Genomic DNA, 14,457 nt, shown 5'->3' with positions numbered 1-14,457 from the left:
AGTTTCGAGAAGAAAGCACATATATAAAACAAAGGCATTCTGGACCAACTAAATTTAAACCATGTTAAAATTGCATCACAATTCAAAATTCTAACTCAAAGCCATTTTTCATTGCCATTAAACAGTAGCCCCCCACCTCCCGCCAAAGACAAAATTTGCTTCTTCCCCTTCTACTGTTTACATTTTTATAGTCTAACACAGCTGCCTATATTGCCAGACATTTTTCAATCAAATTCCTGTGTAAAGGAATAGACCACAAAAGAAGTTGAAACAGTGCTCCAAATAAGAACTGAATTTCCTATAATTATGTGAAGGAAAAAAGGGAAAATGATAAAATTACCCTTATATGAGTTGCATAATTTAAAAAAATGGGTTCTAGGGAATTCCCTGGCAGTCCAGTGGACAGGACTCTGTGCTTCCACTGCAGGGGGGCACAGTTCAATCCCTGGTCAGGGAACTAAGGTTCCTCAAGCCACACTGAGTGGCCAAAATAAAATAAAATAAAATAATGGAACAGGTTGTATAAATAATCTGCTATATTTTAAAGTAAGCTTTGAAAGAAGCAAATAAGAATGCCACTATAAAAGAATGTAACTAAGATTAAAAGAACAAAAACTTTTTGTATAATAAGTGCTGGGGAACATATATCTGTAGTTTTAACTCTTCCGCAGAAGCCTACACTTTCTAAGAGGGAGAGAAAAATGAGATTCGTCCTAACAACTATTACTTCAGGAGGTGTTATTGTTAACAAAAGCACAGAACTGACAAATCAGTTATACCTCTGAAGAAATAAGCTGGAAGTAGGGGCCAAAGCAAAATAAAAGAAAAACTTCCACCTTAGAAAAAGACATTTATATGGGATAAACAAATTAGGAGAGACTCCATGATAATGTTTTCAAAAGCCTTCTACAACAAAACAACTATCTTAGAATTCCCAAACTCACATTTTAAAAGTAAACTTTTATAATCAAAATAAACCACATAAAATTAACATAACAACTCTGAGTGCTGGCCAAGAATATACAGTATTTCTAGTCACTTTAACTTATTACACACCACAAACCAGACTACTGGCCGATTTGGCTCACATCATGGCCGTGTGGTGCCAAAGATAATTTCTTCCCCACTTCAGCTAACAAGGTCAACTAGCAACCCAGCTTAACTAGGTGATATTTTAAACCCCTTTCATATGCAAAAAGATACCAGCGAGGATTCAGCATTTGCCTCTATTTTTTTTAAGAAGGGCAACGAAGGTGAGTGCGACCACAAAGATCCAGTTCAACGAATCATAACAAACAAGTGGACTTCCCTGGTAGCCCAGTGGTTAAGAATCTGCCTGCTTATGCAGGGGACACAGGTTCTGCTCTGGAAGATGCCACATGCCTCAGAGTAACTAAGCCCCCAAGCCTCTACCAAGCCTGTGCTCCAGAGGTCATGCTCTGTAACAAGAGAAGCGACCACAATGACAAGTCCAGACACCGCAACTAGAAAGACTTCTTGCAGCAACGAAGACCCAGCGAAACCAAAACAACATTTTTTTAAATAAAAAACCAAATAAGCCACCATATTACCCAGCAATACCACTTCTAGGGCATATACTCTGAAGAAACCAAAACTGAAAAAGACACGTGTATTTCAATGTTCATTGCAGCACTATTTACAATAACTAGAACATGGAACGTCCTAGTCGTCCATCGCCAGATGAATGGATAAGGCTGTGGTAAAGGGAATATTACTCAGCCAAAAAAAGGAATGCACTTGAGTCAGTTCTAGTGAGGTGGATGAACCTAGAACCTATTATACAGAGTGAAGTCAAAAAATCAAATATCATATGTTAATGCATATATATGGAATCTGAAAGGACGGCACTGACGAACCTGTTCAAAGAGCAGCGATGGAGATGCAGACAGAGAACAGACTTATGGACAAAGGGTGGGGGAGGAGGGAGAGAGAAATGGAGAGAGGAGCATGGTTGCACATACATTAACATAAGTAAATAAAAAGCCAATGGGAATTTGCTGTATGACTCAGGGGACTCAGACTGGGGCTCTGCGGTAACCTGGAGGGGTGGGAATGGGTGGGAGACAGACTCAAGAGGGAGACAACTAAGTACATCTATGGCTATTCATGTTGATGTACGACAGAAATCAATACTGTAAAATTATCAATTAAAAATAAATCTTATAAAAACAAGCACATAAGCGCAGAATGAACCACATTCACACACTATTTTACAATGGAGAAGCTAAATTAACCCTTAAGTTTACCTGTACTAACATGTAGCTGACATGTGAAAAGGCCTATACCCAGTCTCACACAAGGTTAGAAAACAATATTTAGGTGTAAAATAGTTTAGATAAGGTCCTAAATCAATAAAGAAGTCCCTTCAGTCATCAGCAGCTGGCTTTCTTTTTCTATGACACTCAACAACCCAGTCTGCACTGGAGAGTGCATGGTAGGGCAGGCAGTAGCTGAGTGGCTGCATGAACCACAGCATTATTCCCACAATAGTTACACCCATTTCAAGATGGGGAAACTGAGGCTGCAGGTCCAGTAAATTCACCCCCAGGAAATCTGACCCCAGAGCTCGTGTTCTTACCACTCTGCCAGTAAGGCTATTACGTCCATCTTTACTATATGGGAAAAACAGGCCACTGTTACCGCGTTAGTCGGAGAAGGCAATGGCACCCTACTCTAGTACTCTTGCCTGGAAAATCCCATGGACGGAGGAGCCTGGAAGGCTGCAGTCCATGGGGTCACTGAGGGTCGGACACGACTGAGCGACTTCACTTTCACTTTTCGCTTTGATGCATTGGAGAAGGAAATAGCAACCCACTCCAGTGTTCTTGCCTGGAGAATCCCAGGGACGGGGTAGCCTGGTGGGCTGCCGTCTATGGGGTCGCACAGAGTCGGAGACAACTAAGTGACTTAGCAGCAGCATCAACCGTTAGTAGCACGCCCACACAAACATGTATGGTTTATTCCTATCACGAAGTGGTGAAATACACACACACACAAAGACACACTCCTGCTAACACTTGGATGGGCAGACAAGAGTGGTTTAGTGATTTTTTTTTTTTTTCTACCGTGATATTGTAAAGCTGCACTAGTGAAATGGCATTTGCTAATAATGTCAAACAGCATATATGGATGTAATACCCTTCAACTGGATTGAAATTTTACAAAATTAACTTCCCTTTCCCCCTGAATATTATAGTCTCAGGAAACAATATAAATTTATAAGGGAGATAATCTATTTAAATAGGCAACCCAATAGTCAAATAATCTTTACAAATTCTAGAATTTTATCCCCTAGTTAACAAGCAGGATGTTTGCAATCAGACTCAGGTTCAAATGCTGCCATTTCTAACTTAAGACAAAACCTCAAAGCATCAGTTTCCCTAGCTATAAAAAGGGGGCAATACTTCCCTCCACTGGGCTCTTGGGAGGCTATTACTGGGATAAACAATAAACTCCAATCGACAGTTCTCCACTTTCACCTGCTCTCTGGATAAGGCCATACTTCATTTAAAATGAGTTCTCAGTAAAGGCTTGGTAAAATGAAATAAACAGTGGTAAAGGGCTCGATTAATGAGAATAAATCAGCTCATGAATAACAAAACTAACAAACAAATAGGTTAAGAAACCAGGAGGAAGTAATTCCACTCAAGATAGTGGGGGAAATAGGTTTGTTCTTAAAAAACAAACAAACAAACAGGTAAGTCATACAAACAGCCTCATAATCAAAATGGACTTTCAGCAGGGGACAAGTAGAATTAATTTCTCCCAAGGGACCCATGATAAATTTCTTCCTTTAAAAAAAAAAATTACATGGGCCCCAATTCCTATCATCACACCCTTACCACTTCACCTGATTACAAAATGCCAGCCATAGTTCACTTGCTAAGTGAGGTCTCCTCTCTACTTAGGACTGCATAACTCAAAAAAGCAGGTAACAAAACTGCAGCTGGAATAACTCAGAGAGGCTCTAACATTAGCTCCAGCAGTGGTTTTAGAACCAACACAAAGACAAAAGAGGAAAATAAGTGCTAATATGAGAACCGGAATCTCATACAAGAAATGCCTAAACCTTTTATCAAAGCGGTCATACTGCTTCATTCACATCCAGGGTTCACAAAGCTTTCACTGGGAAATGCCACAAATAAAAGTGAGGCCTGAGGGACATTCCCTGGTGGCCCAGGGGCTAAGACCCCACACTCCCAGGTTTGATCCGTGGTCGAGGAACTAGAGAAGGACTTCCCAGGCAGCTCAGTGCAGAAGAATCCACCTGCCAATGCAGGAGACTGAGGTTTGATCCACAGGTCAGGGAGATCCCCTGGAGTAGGAAATGGTCACCTGCTCCAGTATGTCTGCCTGGAAAATTCCATGGACAGAGGAGCCTATTAGGCCACAGTCTACGGGGTAGCGAAAGAGTCTGACACAAATGAGCACACAAACGTGCCTGAAATGGGGCCTAACTTAGCTTTATTCATAATTCACCTGTTTATTGTAGTCAAATATTTCCGATTTTCAGTTCTATGGTATTGGGGGGGGAACCCCAAAATTGCCAACAAATAATTATGGAGCTAGAATGAAAAGAAATGACAGAAAAAAAAAACAGTCAGCATAGCATATTACCCATTCACCTAATGGTCAGATAATGCAAAAATTATACAAAGGTATATAGAAATTTTAAAGAGTATGGAGCATAAATCTGTAGGTAATATAGCATGAAGTGAAAAGTAAAAGTGTTAGTTGCTCAGTCGTGTCTGACGCTTTGCAACCCATGAATTGTAGCTCACCAGGCTTCTCTGTCCATGGAACTCTCCAGGTAAGAATACTGGAGTGGGTAGCCATTCCCTTCTCCAGGGGATCTTCCCAATCCAAGGATCGAGCCCAGGTTTTCTGCATTGCAGGCAGATTCTTTACCATCTGAGCCACTAGGGAAGCCCAGATAATACAGCATAGAGCAAGTAAAAAGCCCAGGTTACCATACTGAAGATGTTTACTGATACCCCAAATCTTATATATGTTAAGCTCTTAAGAAACCAAGGAGAAAAAAATGGGTAAGCTTTTAACAAGTTATCTCTCAACTGAAAATACACTGAAAAAAACCAGAATACCTAAATGTAAGAACCTCTTGTTTGTAGCTATGCAAATTTTTACTAATATCTGACTTATCATTACTAGAGAAAGATTTTCTTTGCTAGAAGAGAAAACTGGGTGATCAGGGATAAACCTGAATACTGCCTTTCCTATTCAAATTATTTTTCTATTAGACTTTCCCTCCACTATCGATTAATACTTTGCATAAGTTTTTGATTATTTTGTATCAGCACATTGTTTAGCACTTGCTATCAATGGAATTGTGTCCCTCCCCAAACTTCACGTGTTGAAACCCTAACTGCTAAATGTGACTATCTGGGAATAGATTATTTAGGAGATAATTAAGGTTAAATGAGGGCACAAGGAAAGGGCCCTGTTAGGCCTGTGGCCTTATAAAGAGAGGAAAGAACCACCTCATTCCTGGCTGTGCCAGGCCCCCACCCCATTGTGAGATGCAAGGAGGAGACAGCTATCTGAAAACCAGAAAGAGCCCTCACCAGAGATGAACCATGATGGTACCCTAATCTGGGACTTTCCATGCTCCAGAACTGTGAGAAAATGAATTATGTTGCTAATAAGCCACCAGTCTAGGGTATTTGTTATGGCAGCCTGAGCTAACTACTACAGCATTCTAACCAACAAAACACATAACACATGTTTTTCTACTGCCCCAACCTTCTAATGAAAACTCTTGTGAAGAATTCCTTCAAATGAGCATATTCTACCCTTCTCCCAACTGCTGGGAGCTAAACCAGTAACTTAGTGAAAATCGCTCAGTTGTGTCTGACTGTTTGTGACCCCATGGACTGTAGCCCACCAGGCTCCTCTGTCCATAGAATTCTCCAGGCCAAGAATACTGGAGTGGGTAGCCGTTCCCTTCTCCAGATCTTCCCAACCCAGGGACTGAACCCAGGTCTCCTGCATGGCAGGCAGATTCTTTATCGTCTGAGCCACTAAATCAGTTACACCAAAATTCTAGCTATCTACTTCCAAGAAAGCAAATAATGAGTTTGATCTGCTTACAAATGGTTAGGAAAAATATCCAAACTATCTTTTTCATCAAGAAATTTTGAAATAAAAACCAGGCTTTAGCTCCTGAAAAAGAATGAAGAATAAGCATCTGTAACTTAAAAGTTCCTGAAAATAACCTGAATCTGACTTCATGATGATTCTCATAGTGGCTTTGGGTGGGTCCCCAACACTTCTATTACTCACTGTTATATATGATAGTTGGCACATAATTGCTCATTAGTTAGCACTTTAAAGACTTACTGTATGAAAAGTGATGGGTCATTCATGACAAGATTTGTGATTATAAAATTTACTTTTACAGTACATGATGCATCAGATATATTAGCTTGGTAATGAAATAATTTGGGGTAAAATCTCAACCTCATTTTATCATCTCAACAGATAAGTTATAGTAATCACCACAATCTACATGTATTTGAAAAACAGAGACGATTAAACGGGGTGCCAATGATGAACAGCTGTTTGTAAAGAGTATACATCCACAATTAAAAAACCCAAACACTCTTATCCATTCAAAAGAAGCAGAAATAAACACCAAAACCAAGATAATCAAGAATAAGTGGCCTTAGAATTGGCAAAAAAAATTCTTGTCTTCACATTCAACAATTCATCACTTGAAAAAACAAACAAAATCAAGCCACTCCCATAATTCAAAATTGAATTCTATTTTATGTGTCCACCTCACAAAAATCAACATCTAACGCCAGGGAGAACACCATTCAAATTCAGTCAATTATAACTACTTTGATTGTACTGTTTTCCCCTAGCACTAGAGACAAATTTTGGACAAGTGAATTTTCATACAAGGTTTTAAAGTTTCTTGAACCGTCATGTTTTCCTAGAGCTGTCTTCTCAAATGATTCCTGAGTCATCACTTAAAGGATACACTCTGTCATTGCTGCAACATCCAGTTTATCAATATCAGGTGAACCAGGGCAACACTTCTTGAATTCTTTTCGAAGATCAAAAAAGGAATAGAAGCATTCAGGCAATAATACATTCTGAGGAAGGACAAGGTAGATACTGTTAACTAGACATTTAGTTCAGTAATTCCCTAACAATTAGGAACCTAAGAACTGAATGTAATTATATTTTACCACAATTAAAAAAATTTTTTTAAATTAAACAGTGTCTTCATTTTTTGTTAAAGTATTACATCCTATATAAAAGTGTCACGGAAAAATAATTCATTTTAAGGCAGTGGATTATACGTTTGTGCTCCACTATGTATTCCTCTAAAACAGTTCTGAAGCTATAAAACATTTAGGCTACTATATTTTATATTTCCTGTCTGATAATACAATGTTCTTTGTCTAGCCACAATTATGTTAGACCATCTGTACTTTTAGGAAGGGATATTAGTCCTCTCAGTTTTCATACAGATGCATATGTTTACAACATATGTCTAGACCTAGGACCCTAAGTCTTTATCAAAATTTAGTTTTCTATTAAAACATAGCTTAAAATACTGGGTTCTGATAAAGCATACTCCACACACTAAAATTAGAATAAGATAGCAAATTCCTGATTACCTGAAGAGGATTATTTTTCTGCCAAATTACAGTCCCACATTAGTTTTCTGGGTTATCATTATTCTGGCTAAACCTTGAGAACTCAAATTAAACTTAAAAGAATATCTCACAAATCTCAGTGGCAAAGAAGACATGGTTCCTATTGACTAGCATCACTCTTGTAATTAAACAAAGCTCAGTTGTCAGAGCAAATATCACACTATTGTGTCACTTTTCTGAGAGAAAAAAAATCCTCACTGAATAATTTTCAAAGTTTAGTTTTGTTACAGTGACTTTAGATTCGTCTTAAAACTTCAAGACAGTCTATGTTCACTTATTAGGAACTTGTACATTATAAAGTCAAGGATATAAACTTTTCAATGTTTGTGACCTGTAATGTTTATGCAATAATGTCTCTAAATTTCCTTATTGGATTTTATTAGATGTGGTTTGCTTACGCTATATTTGAAACAGGTATCAGTATATAATGGTGATGTTTTCAAAATAGGCAATCTTGAATTGTGAATCTTTTAAGATTACCTACAAAAATGCTTATTTAAAAGCTGTTTACAATGACAATAACTCAAAAGTCCAACAATAAAAGTTTGGTTTAAATAGGTATATCCATTTAAGACAGTGAATTTTTTTTACTGCTTACACAAAATACTGATATATTAAACTTAAAATAGGCTAAAAGATTTATGTAGTATGAATGCTCCTTGTAAAAGCAAGGCTTTTTTTCAAAAATCTGAAAGAACACATTCAATTATGTTCACATTCAAAAAACCACTTTGTTTTCTGACTAGAAGGATTATTTTGTTTTACCATTTTCTTATTTTTCTATAATGAATAGAATTATTTTCATTATGATGCTAAATTAATTGTTTTAGTTTTATCAAAATCTTAACAGAAGTTACTCAGGAAAATTTTTCTCTGGAGGTTGTCTCACATCCAAAGCAGTGTGTCTAAAATAACAAAAACTGCTGCTTTACTCCAACCCAATAGAGAAAGATTAAATTTTATCCTTCACATGGGTTTGAAGGGAAAAAAAAATTCCATATATGTATCTTTTTCTGGATTGAGGGTATAGCAATTTGTTTAGCATTTAACTAACAAATAACCCTCCTCTTTTCATCAATTACTAAGGTTGCTGTAAAAAGAGGAGTTTTTATCCAACTCATGATACAGGAACTTGAGTTTCTCCCTTAAACTTTTAAAGTTGTCATTATACATTTCATTCATTCCTTTCCTTTCCCTGCTGGAGTAAAAAGAAGTCTGCACTGACTGCTCACTTGTGACATCAACTGCCAGTCTACACTTTTCATTACAAGATTTCCCTCACATAACCTTTCCTTATGAAAATATTTTACTTCCATCTTTTCAAGTTCAGTATCTGCCTATCACAATAAAAAGTTACAGCTCTAACTAATTAAGTTGATAAGATGAACTACATTAACAATAATTGGTCACACTGGGTTTGCTGTCTATGGGTACCATTTTTTCTCAATCCCTCAGTATACTTCCCCAGAAGGGAAATCATATCTACATAAGATAGTTATTGTTCTCATTTCACACTTTTTTCCATACCAGAAAGATGAGTAAAGGTAAAAGATGAGGCTGACGCCATCACTTTGATACAAAATTCAATCAGTTGCACATTTACTTAAAGTCAGACAAAACACAGTATGCTATCGTTAACATTTAACTAGTTACTTAAAAGAGTACAAAGCTTTTTAATGAAATCATTAGAATTACACTCTAATTTGAAAGATTTTTCTTTGCTCCCTCCTTTACACAGATGGGAATATCACGACGTATTAACTACAGTTTTACCCACTTTAAATGTCAAAAATTCAGCTAATATGCTCTGGAAAAGAGAGAGTGTCAAGCCTCTCTAAAACTTAACATACACAAAAACAAACTTTTAAGATTCCAAAGGGTATCTATAAAACTACTGTTACCTCAAATATTTCTATAAAAGTGTTGCAAATTTTTTATTGTGGTAAAATATACATAATACAATATTTACCATTTTGACGATTTTAAGTGTATAATTTAGAGGCATTAAATACACCCACATTGTTGTGGAACCGTCACCACCACTCCTTTGTCATCTCAAACTGAAATTCTGTACCCATGACATACTAACTCCTCATATGCATTTTTTTAAAATAGAGAAACCTGGATAAACCGTTGCTCAAGCCTCCAGTCACTGCTAAGGCCTAATCATTTATTTCTGGAAACGGGTACTCTTACCTTCTTAGAAGCCTCAGGATGCAGAATTTGCCTGACATGAAGCTGTCCGTCGGTACACAGACAGAAGGAGGTTCCTACCCCAATATTCAGTTCATTGCTCACTGACTGGTTAAACTGCAAAGAACAAAACACATCCAGGGATGCAAAAGATGCAGGATTCACTAAACTTTGAAAAGTGGCCCCTCTTGTTTAAAACCAGAAAAAACCCAGCTAACAGCTGCAAAGAACACCACTACTTGGGGCAACATTAGAAGGACCTAGTCCCTCCAAATGGTTCAGCTTCCTTTAGACAGCGGAGTTTTCCAATCAATCCTCAGTTAACCCACAGAAGAATTTAGTGAATGCATCCTTCAACATCCCTCCTCCTTGCATTTTTGTAATAAATCCATTCAAGACTTATAAGTCAGAGGTCTCATTTCATCAGCAAATTGCCTTCTGATTACATCATTCTCTGGTGTTTTTTTTTTTTTTTTCCCTGTTAAGATGCTCTAGACTTAAGCAAAGATGCCAGTTTCTGAAGTAAATGTGGCTAATAGGTATATAGAAGGCTTCCCTGGTGTCTCGGTGGTAAAGAATTCGCCTGCTAATGCATGAGACGCAGATTGGATTCCTGGGTCAGGAAGATCCCCAGGAGAAGGAAATGACAACCCATGGACAGAGGGGCCTGGTGGGCTACAGTCCATGGGGTCGCAAAGAGTCGGACACGACTTAGAGACCAGTCAACAAAAATGGGTACATAGAACTCTGTTAAACGTAGTATCATGTTTCCTGTAACACACCCCAGCAATGGTTAACTTTCCCCTGTAATTAGCAACTCTTGTTCTAGGGCAGAAGCCGGGAGTACGCAGGACACTCACCAGCGCACAGGTGTTCAGCGCCCCGCCCTAGCCGCGGTCCAGTACCCGTCAGCATGTCAGCATCCTAGTTTTCGGGTCACCTCAACCCCAGCTAAGGGGATTCCACTACTTTCGCGGCCACCCAAGGGGCAGCCCCACCTCGTCGGGACCACAAACCCTCCCGGCGCTGGGCCCAAGGTCACTAAAGAGGTAAACGGAACCGGAACCGGGCCCTTGGGGGAATTCAGGAGCCTGAAACCAAGCAGCAACCCCCCACCCCCGCGGTTCCCACCCAGCAAGGGCCCCCTCTAGCTTTCCGCGCGAGGCCTGCCCGCCCGCCGGCACCGCAGCGCCCCCTGCCCTGGGGACAGAGCCGCAGACCACAGCGGGGTCTCAGCCTGGGGTTGGGGGCGCTCGGATTCCAGCTCCGCTAGACGTACGACTGGTGAATAACCCGGCGGATATCGGGCCCCAGGAGCGATTCAGAAAACAGCCGGAAAACTAAGTTTTGGCCCAAAGACCCCGGGGTCTGGGCTTCCCAAGCTCAAATGGTAAAGAATCCGCCTGCAATGCAGGAGATTCAGGTTTGATCCCTGGGCCGGGAAGATCTTCTGGAGAAGGAAATAGCTACCCATTCCAGTATTCTTGCCTGGAGAATCCCGCGCACGGAGGAGCTTTGCCAGGCTACTGTCCTTGGGGTCGCAAGAGTCGGACACGATCGAGCAACTAGACCACCACCACCACTCCGGGGAGCTGGGAGGCTTCAAGGAACAGCGACTTCGCCGCCCAGAGTCCACCGACGGCTCCCTGCCCGGGTCTCGACACCCCGCCCCGGGGACCAACGCACGCCGCCCAGACGCCGCGGATAGGGTGGGCGGCGCGGCACCGCGCTGTCACCTGTCGGAGAGCTTGGTCCAGCTGCGGCGCCGAGGACAGGCTCTCGGCGTCGAGCTTCGTTTCTTCTTTGCAGTCCTCCGTCAGCTCCAAGTGATCCGGTCTAACTAGTACTTCGTGCAACTGTCCCACCTCCGGGAAAAAGAAAGAAAACAAACAAGAAGCAGGGGGTCAGTTTCCCCTCCCTGAACGCGGGGACCTCCATCCTCACCCTCCTCCCTCCCTTCCCATGTGGGGAAGGCCCACTCCTCCCGGCGGGTCCGGCTTCAGAATCCAGGGTCGCGCGTCGCCTGCGGCTCGGGTAGCCGAGAGGTCGGTGCAGCCCTGCCCCCTAGCCCCACCCCCACCCGGATCAGGTCCGAAAAAGCCCTAGAAGTCCGCGCTCGGACCCCCCAGGGACCCCACCCCGCCTCCGCCGGGCGGCCCCAGACGGCAGGAGAACAGAGCTTGGCGGCGCCCGGCCTCCCCACCTGGGCCAGATTTTGGAGAGCTGAAAGGGTTGGTTCAAAAGCGGCTGGAAGAGAAGTCTGGTCTTCTCCTTGGATTCTCCAGACCTCGGGTCCAGCCTCACAAGTGGGCAAAGGAGAGCAGTTGTTTACCTACTTCACTCCAACTCGGACCAGCCTCTGCCCCCACGCCTATCCCTTGGACAGAAACCGTGCAGAAATACCTTCTTGTTGGCCAGATCCACGACTTTCCATAAGAGCAGGATCAGCTCCTTCTCGTCCGAGCCCAGCTTGGCCCCGGTGGCCCCAGCCGTGATTCCGAAGAGCACCACCAAGTAATCCGGAGACGCCGTCATGACGATGGGTGGGGAGGGGGAGAAGGGGGGTCGGGAGGCGGCGAGGTGGGGCGGCCGTGAGAACGAGGGGAAAACCTGTGCTAAAATCCCTGCGAAGGGAAAAAAAAAAGAGCGCCCACCCACCCCACCCCCCTCCTCCTCCTCCTCGCCGCCGCCGGTGCAAAAGGCGGTAACCAACCACCCTAGCCCTCACCTGGCCCGAGCTCCACGCCCTGGGCAGGAAGGGGGGTGGGAAGCAGGGCGAAGGAGGCCTGCCCTTTTTGAATTCAATGGTCCCGTGCGTCTATGCAAAAAGCTGGGAGCCGAGGCTGCACCCCCGGGAGGCGCGCAATGGCTGAAAAGCTTTTCTGTTTTGGGATGTGGCCCTACCTGCCCGCCCCTTCCCCCTCCCCCACGTGGTGCAGGTAAGAGACACCTGGCGGGGCCGGCCCATTGGCTCCTTCAAACCACGACGTGGCAGAGGAGGTGGGGGAGGAGGCCGCCCGGGGCCGGGGCGGGGGGGTGGTGGGGTGGAAGGGGAGGAGGGGGCGGGAGACAATGGCTGGCTGATTGCGGAGGGGAGGGGGAGACGCTAGGGGCGGGGAAGAGGCGGCGGCCACCCAGAGAGGGAGCCGAGGCCGGACCTTGAAAGGGTGAGGCGTCGAGGGCGCGGAGGGACGGGTCGCCCGTGTGGAAGGACCCGAGAGGTTGAGGGGGTGGGGGCGAGGGGGGTGTGCTGGGAGAAATGTCGGCTGTGGGGAACGAAGCCGCAGGTTCTAAAGGGTCAAGCTCAAAGGCCTGGCGCGGGGAGCTGAAAGCAGGACAGAGGTGAGGCCCAGGTGCGGAGCTGCCCGGGGCGCGGCGCCCTGAGAGGGCCAACTGCGGAGGGAGGGACCGGCCAACGGCGGCCGGGAGGTGGCGGGCGCGCTGGCCAAGCCCCGGAAAAGCCGCTCCCGAGCCCAACACACCTTTAAGTGCAAACAGCGGGCGGAAGCTTTCCGGCCCCCCCCCACCCCGCCCCGGCTCGGGGCGCACGCTCCTCCGGCCCGAGTCACTCACTGCCCACCTTGGGGAGTGAAACCTCCGCGCGCGGTTGCGCGGGTCTCGGGGGCGAAGAGGGCTGGACTCTCGGCCACCAAACAAACTTTCGGGCACCGTGGACCCCCACGCCGTTTCCTCTTAACTGCTCCTCCTTGTTCGGTGCTGGCTGCTCGCTGGAGACTGCAGCCTCCTCCGGTCCAGGGGCCCACTTCCTTTGCTTTGCCCTAGCCCCTAAATAAAATGTATCGAATACTGTACCTGATGTTTTTCTAAATCAAGCCAAAGCAGAGCTTTTTGCAGTTCGTGGCTCAGATCTCCCGCCCTCCACCTCGGACCATTGCCTTTGTACTTCTGTGTCGATTTGGCCAAGTTCCCCGAGCGATCTCCCTACCTTCGTTCAGCTAAACCTGCCGGGAACTTGAGCGCCCACCTTAGCGGGCCCCCCCACCCGCCACATCGCCCTGCTCCCTCGTCGGACGGCCGTGTGGTGGGTTCTGTTGCCGTTTTCCAGATAAAGTGCTGGGGATGAAGTTGGATTTTTATGTTTGAAATCGATCTCTTATTGGGAACACAACGCCGTCTGAAGTATTCCTCATTCGGCTCCAATTATCCGGCCCTTTACTCATAATGGGAGAACCGGTAACCGTACCCCAATCACTACAGTAACCCGCGCCAGGTACAAATCTGAGCCCCTTTCAGGATGCTCCCGGGACGCTGGAGATAGGGCTTTGCCGCCCGGAGGAAGCGCGGGCCGAGAGGGCCGGTGGCGGGAGGGTTTCAGGAGCTTAGGCCGCGTGGACAGTCGCCACGCAGGTAACCGCAGAGCGCGCCCCGGGAGAGCGGGAGAATGAACGCCGGGCTCTACGGAGGCCTCCGAGAGGGGCTGGGTACCAGCCTTGTCGGCAGCCGGAGCCCCAGCGTCCCGCGCTTTCAGGTGCGGGATCCGGAAGGGCGCCCATAGCCCCCTCCGCGGGCTCAGCGGCGTCAGCCTCGCCCCGCC

At 44.6% G+C, this 14,457-nt stretch overlaps 1 protein-coding gene across 5 annotated transcripts in view; it reads right to left on the bottom strand.

The window, feature by feature from the left end:
- ESRP1 (epithelial splicing regulatory protein 1) overlaps positions 1 to 12,795 on the bottom strand; it is a 59,430-nt gene extending 46,635 nt beyond the window's left edge. For 2 of the 5 annotated variants that reach the window (XM_013969294.2, XM_013969295.2), the window contains exons 1-4: positions 12,306 to 12,794; positions 11,639 to 11,767; positions 9,906 to 10,019; positions 7,025 to 7,139 (exon numbers count right to left, since the gene is read on the bottom strand). In XM_013969294.2, coding sequence (XP_013824748.1) covers positions 7,025 to 7,139; positions 9,906 to 10,019; positions 11,639 to 11,767; positions 12,306 to 12,437 — 490 coding nt within the window. In that variant the 5' untranslated portion in view covers positions 12,438 to 12,794. Of the gene's footprint in view, positions 1 to 7,024; positions 7,140 to 9,905; positions 10,020 to 11,638; positions 11,768 to 12,305 lie in introns of all 5 variants that reach the window. The other 3 variants (XM_013969293.2, XM_005689231.3, XM_013969296.2) reach the window with 2 other exon arrangements.

Source organism: Capra hircus, chromosome 14 (assembly GCF_001704415.2).
Source record: "Capra hircus breed San Clemente chromosome 14, ASM170441v1, whole genome shotgun sequence".
Taxonomy (NCBI): Eukaryota; Metazoa; Chordata; class Mammalia; order Artiodactyla; family Bovidae; genus Capra; species Capra hircus.
The sequence above is the reverse complement of the archived record's forward strand: the minus strand, read 5'-3'. Positions and strand labels throughout refer to the sequence as shown.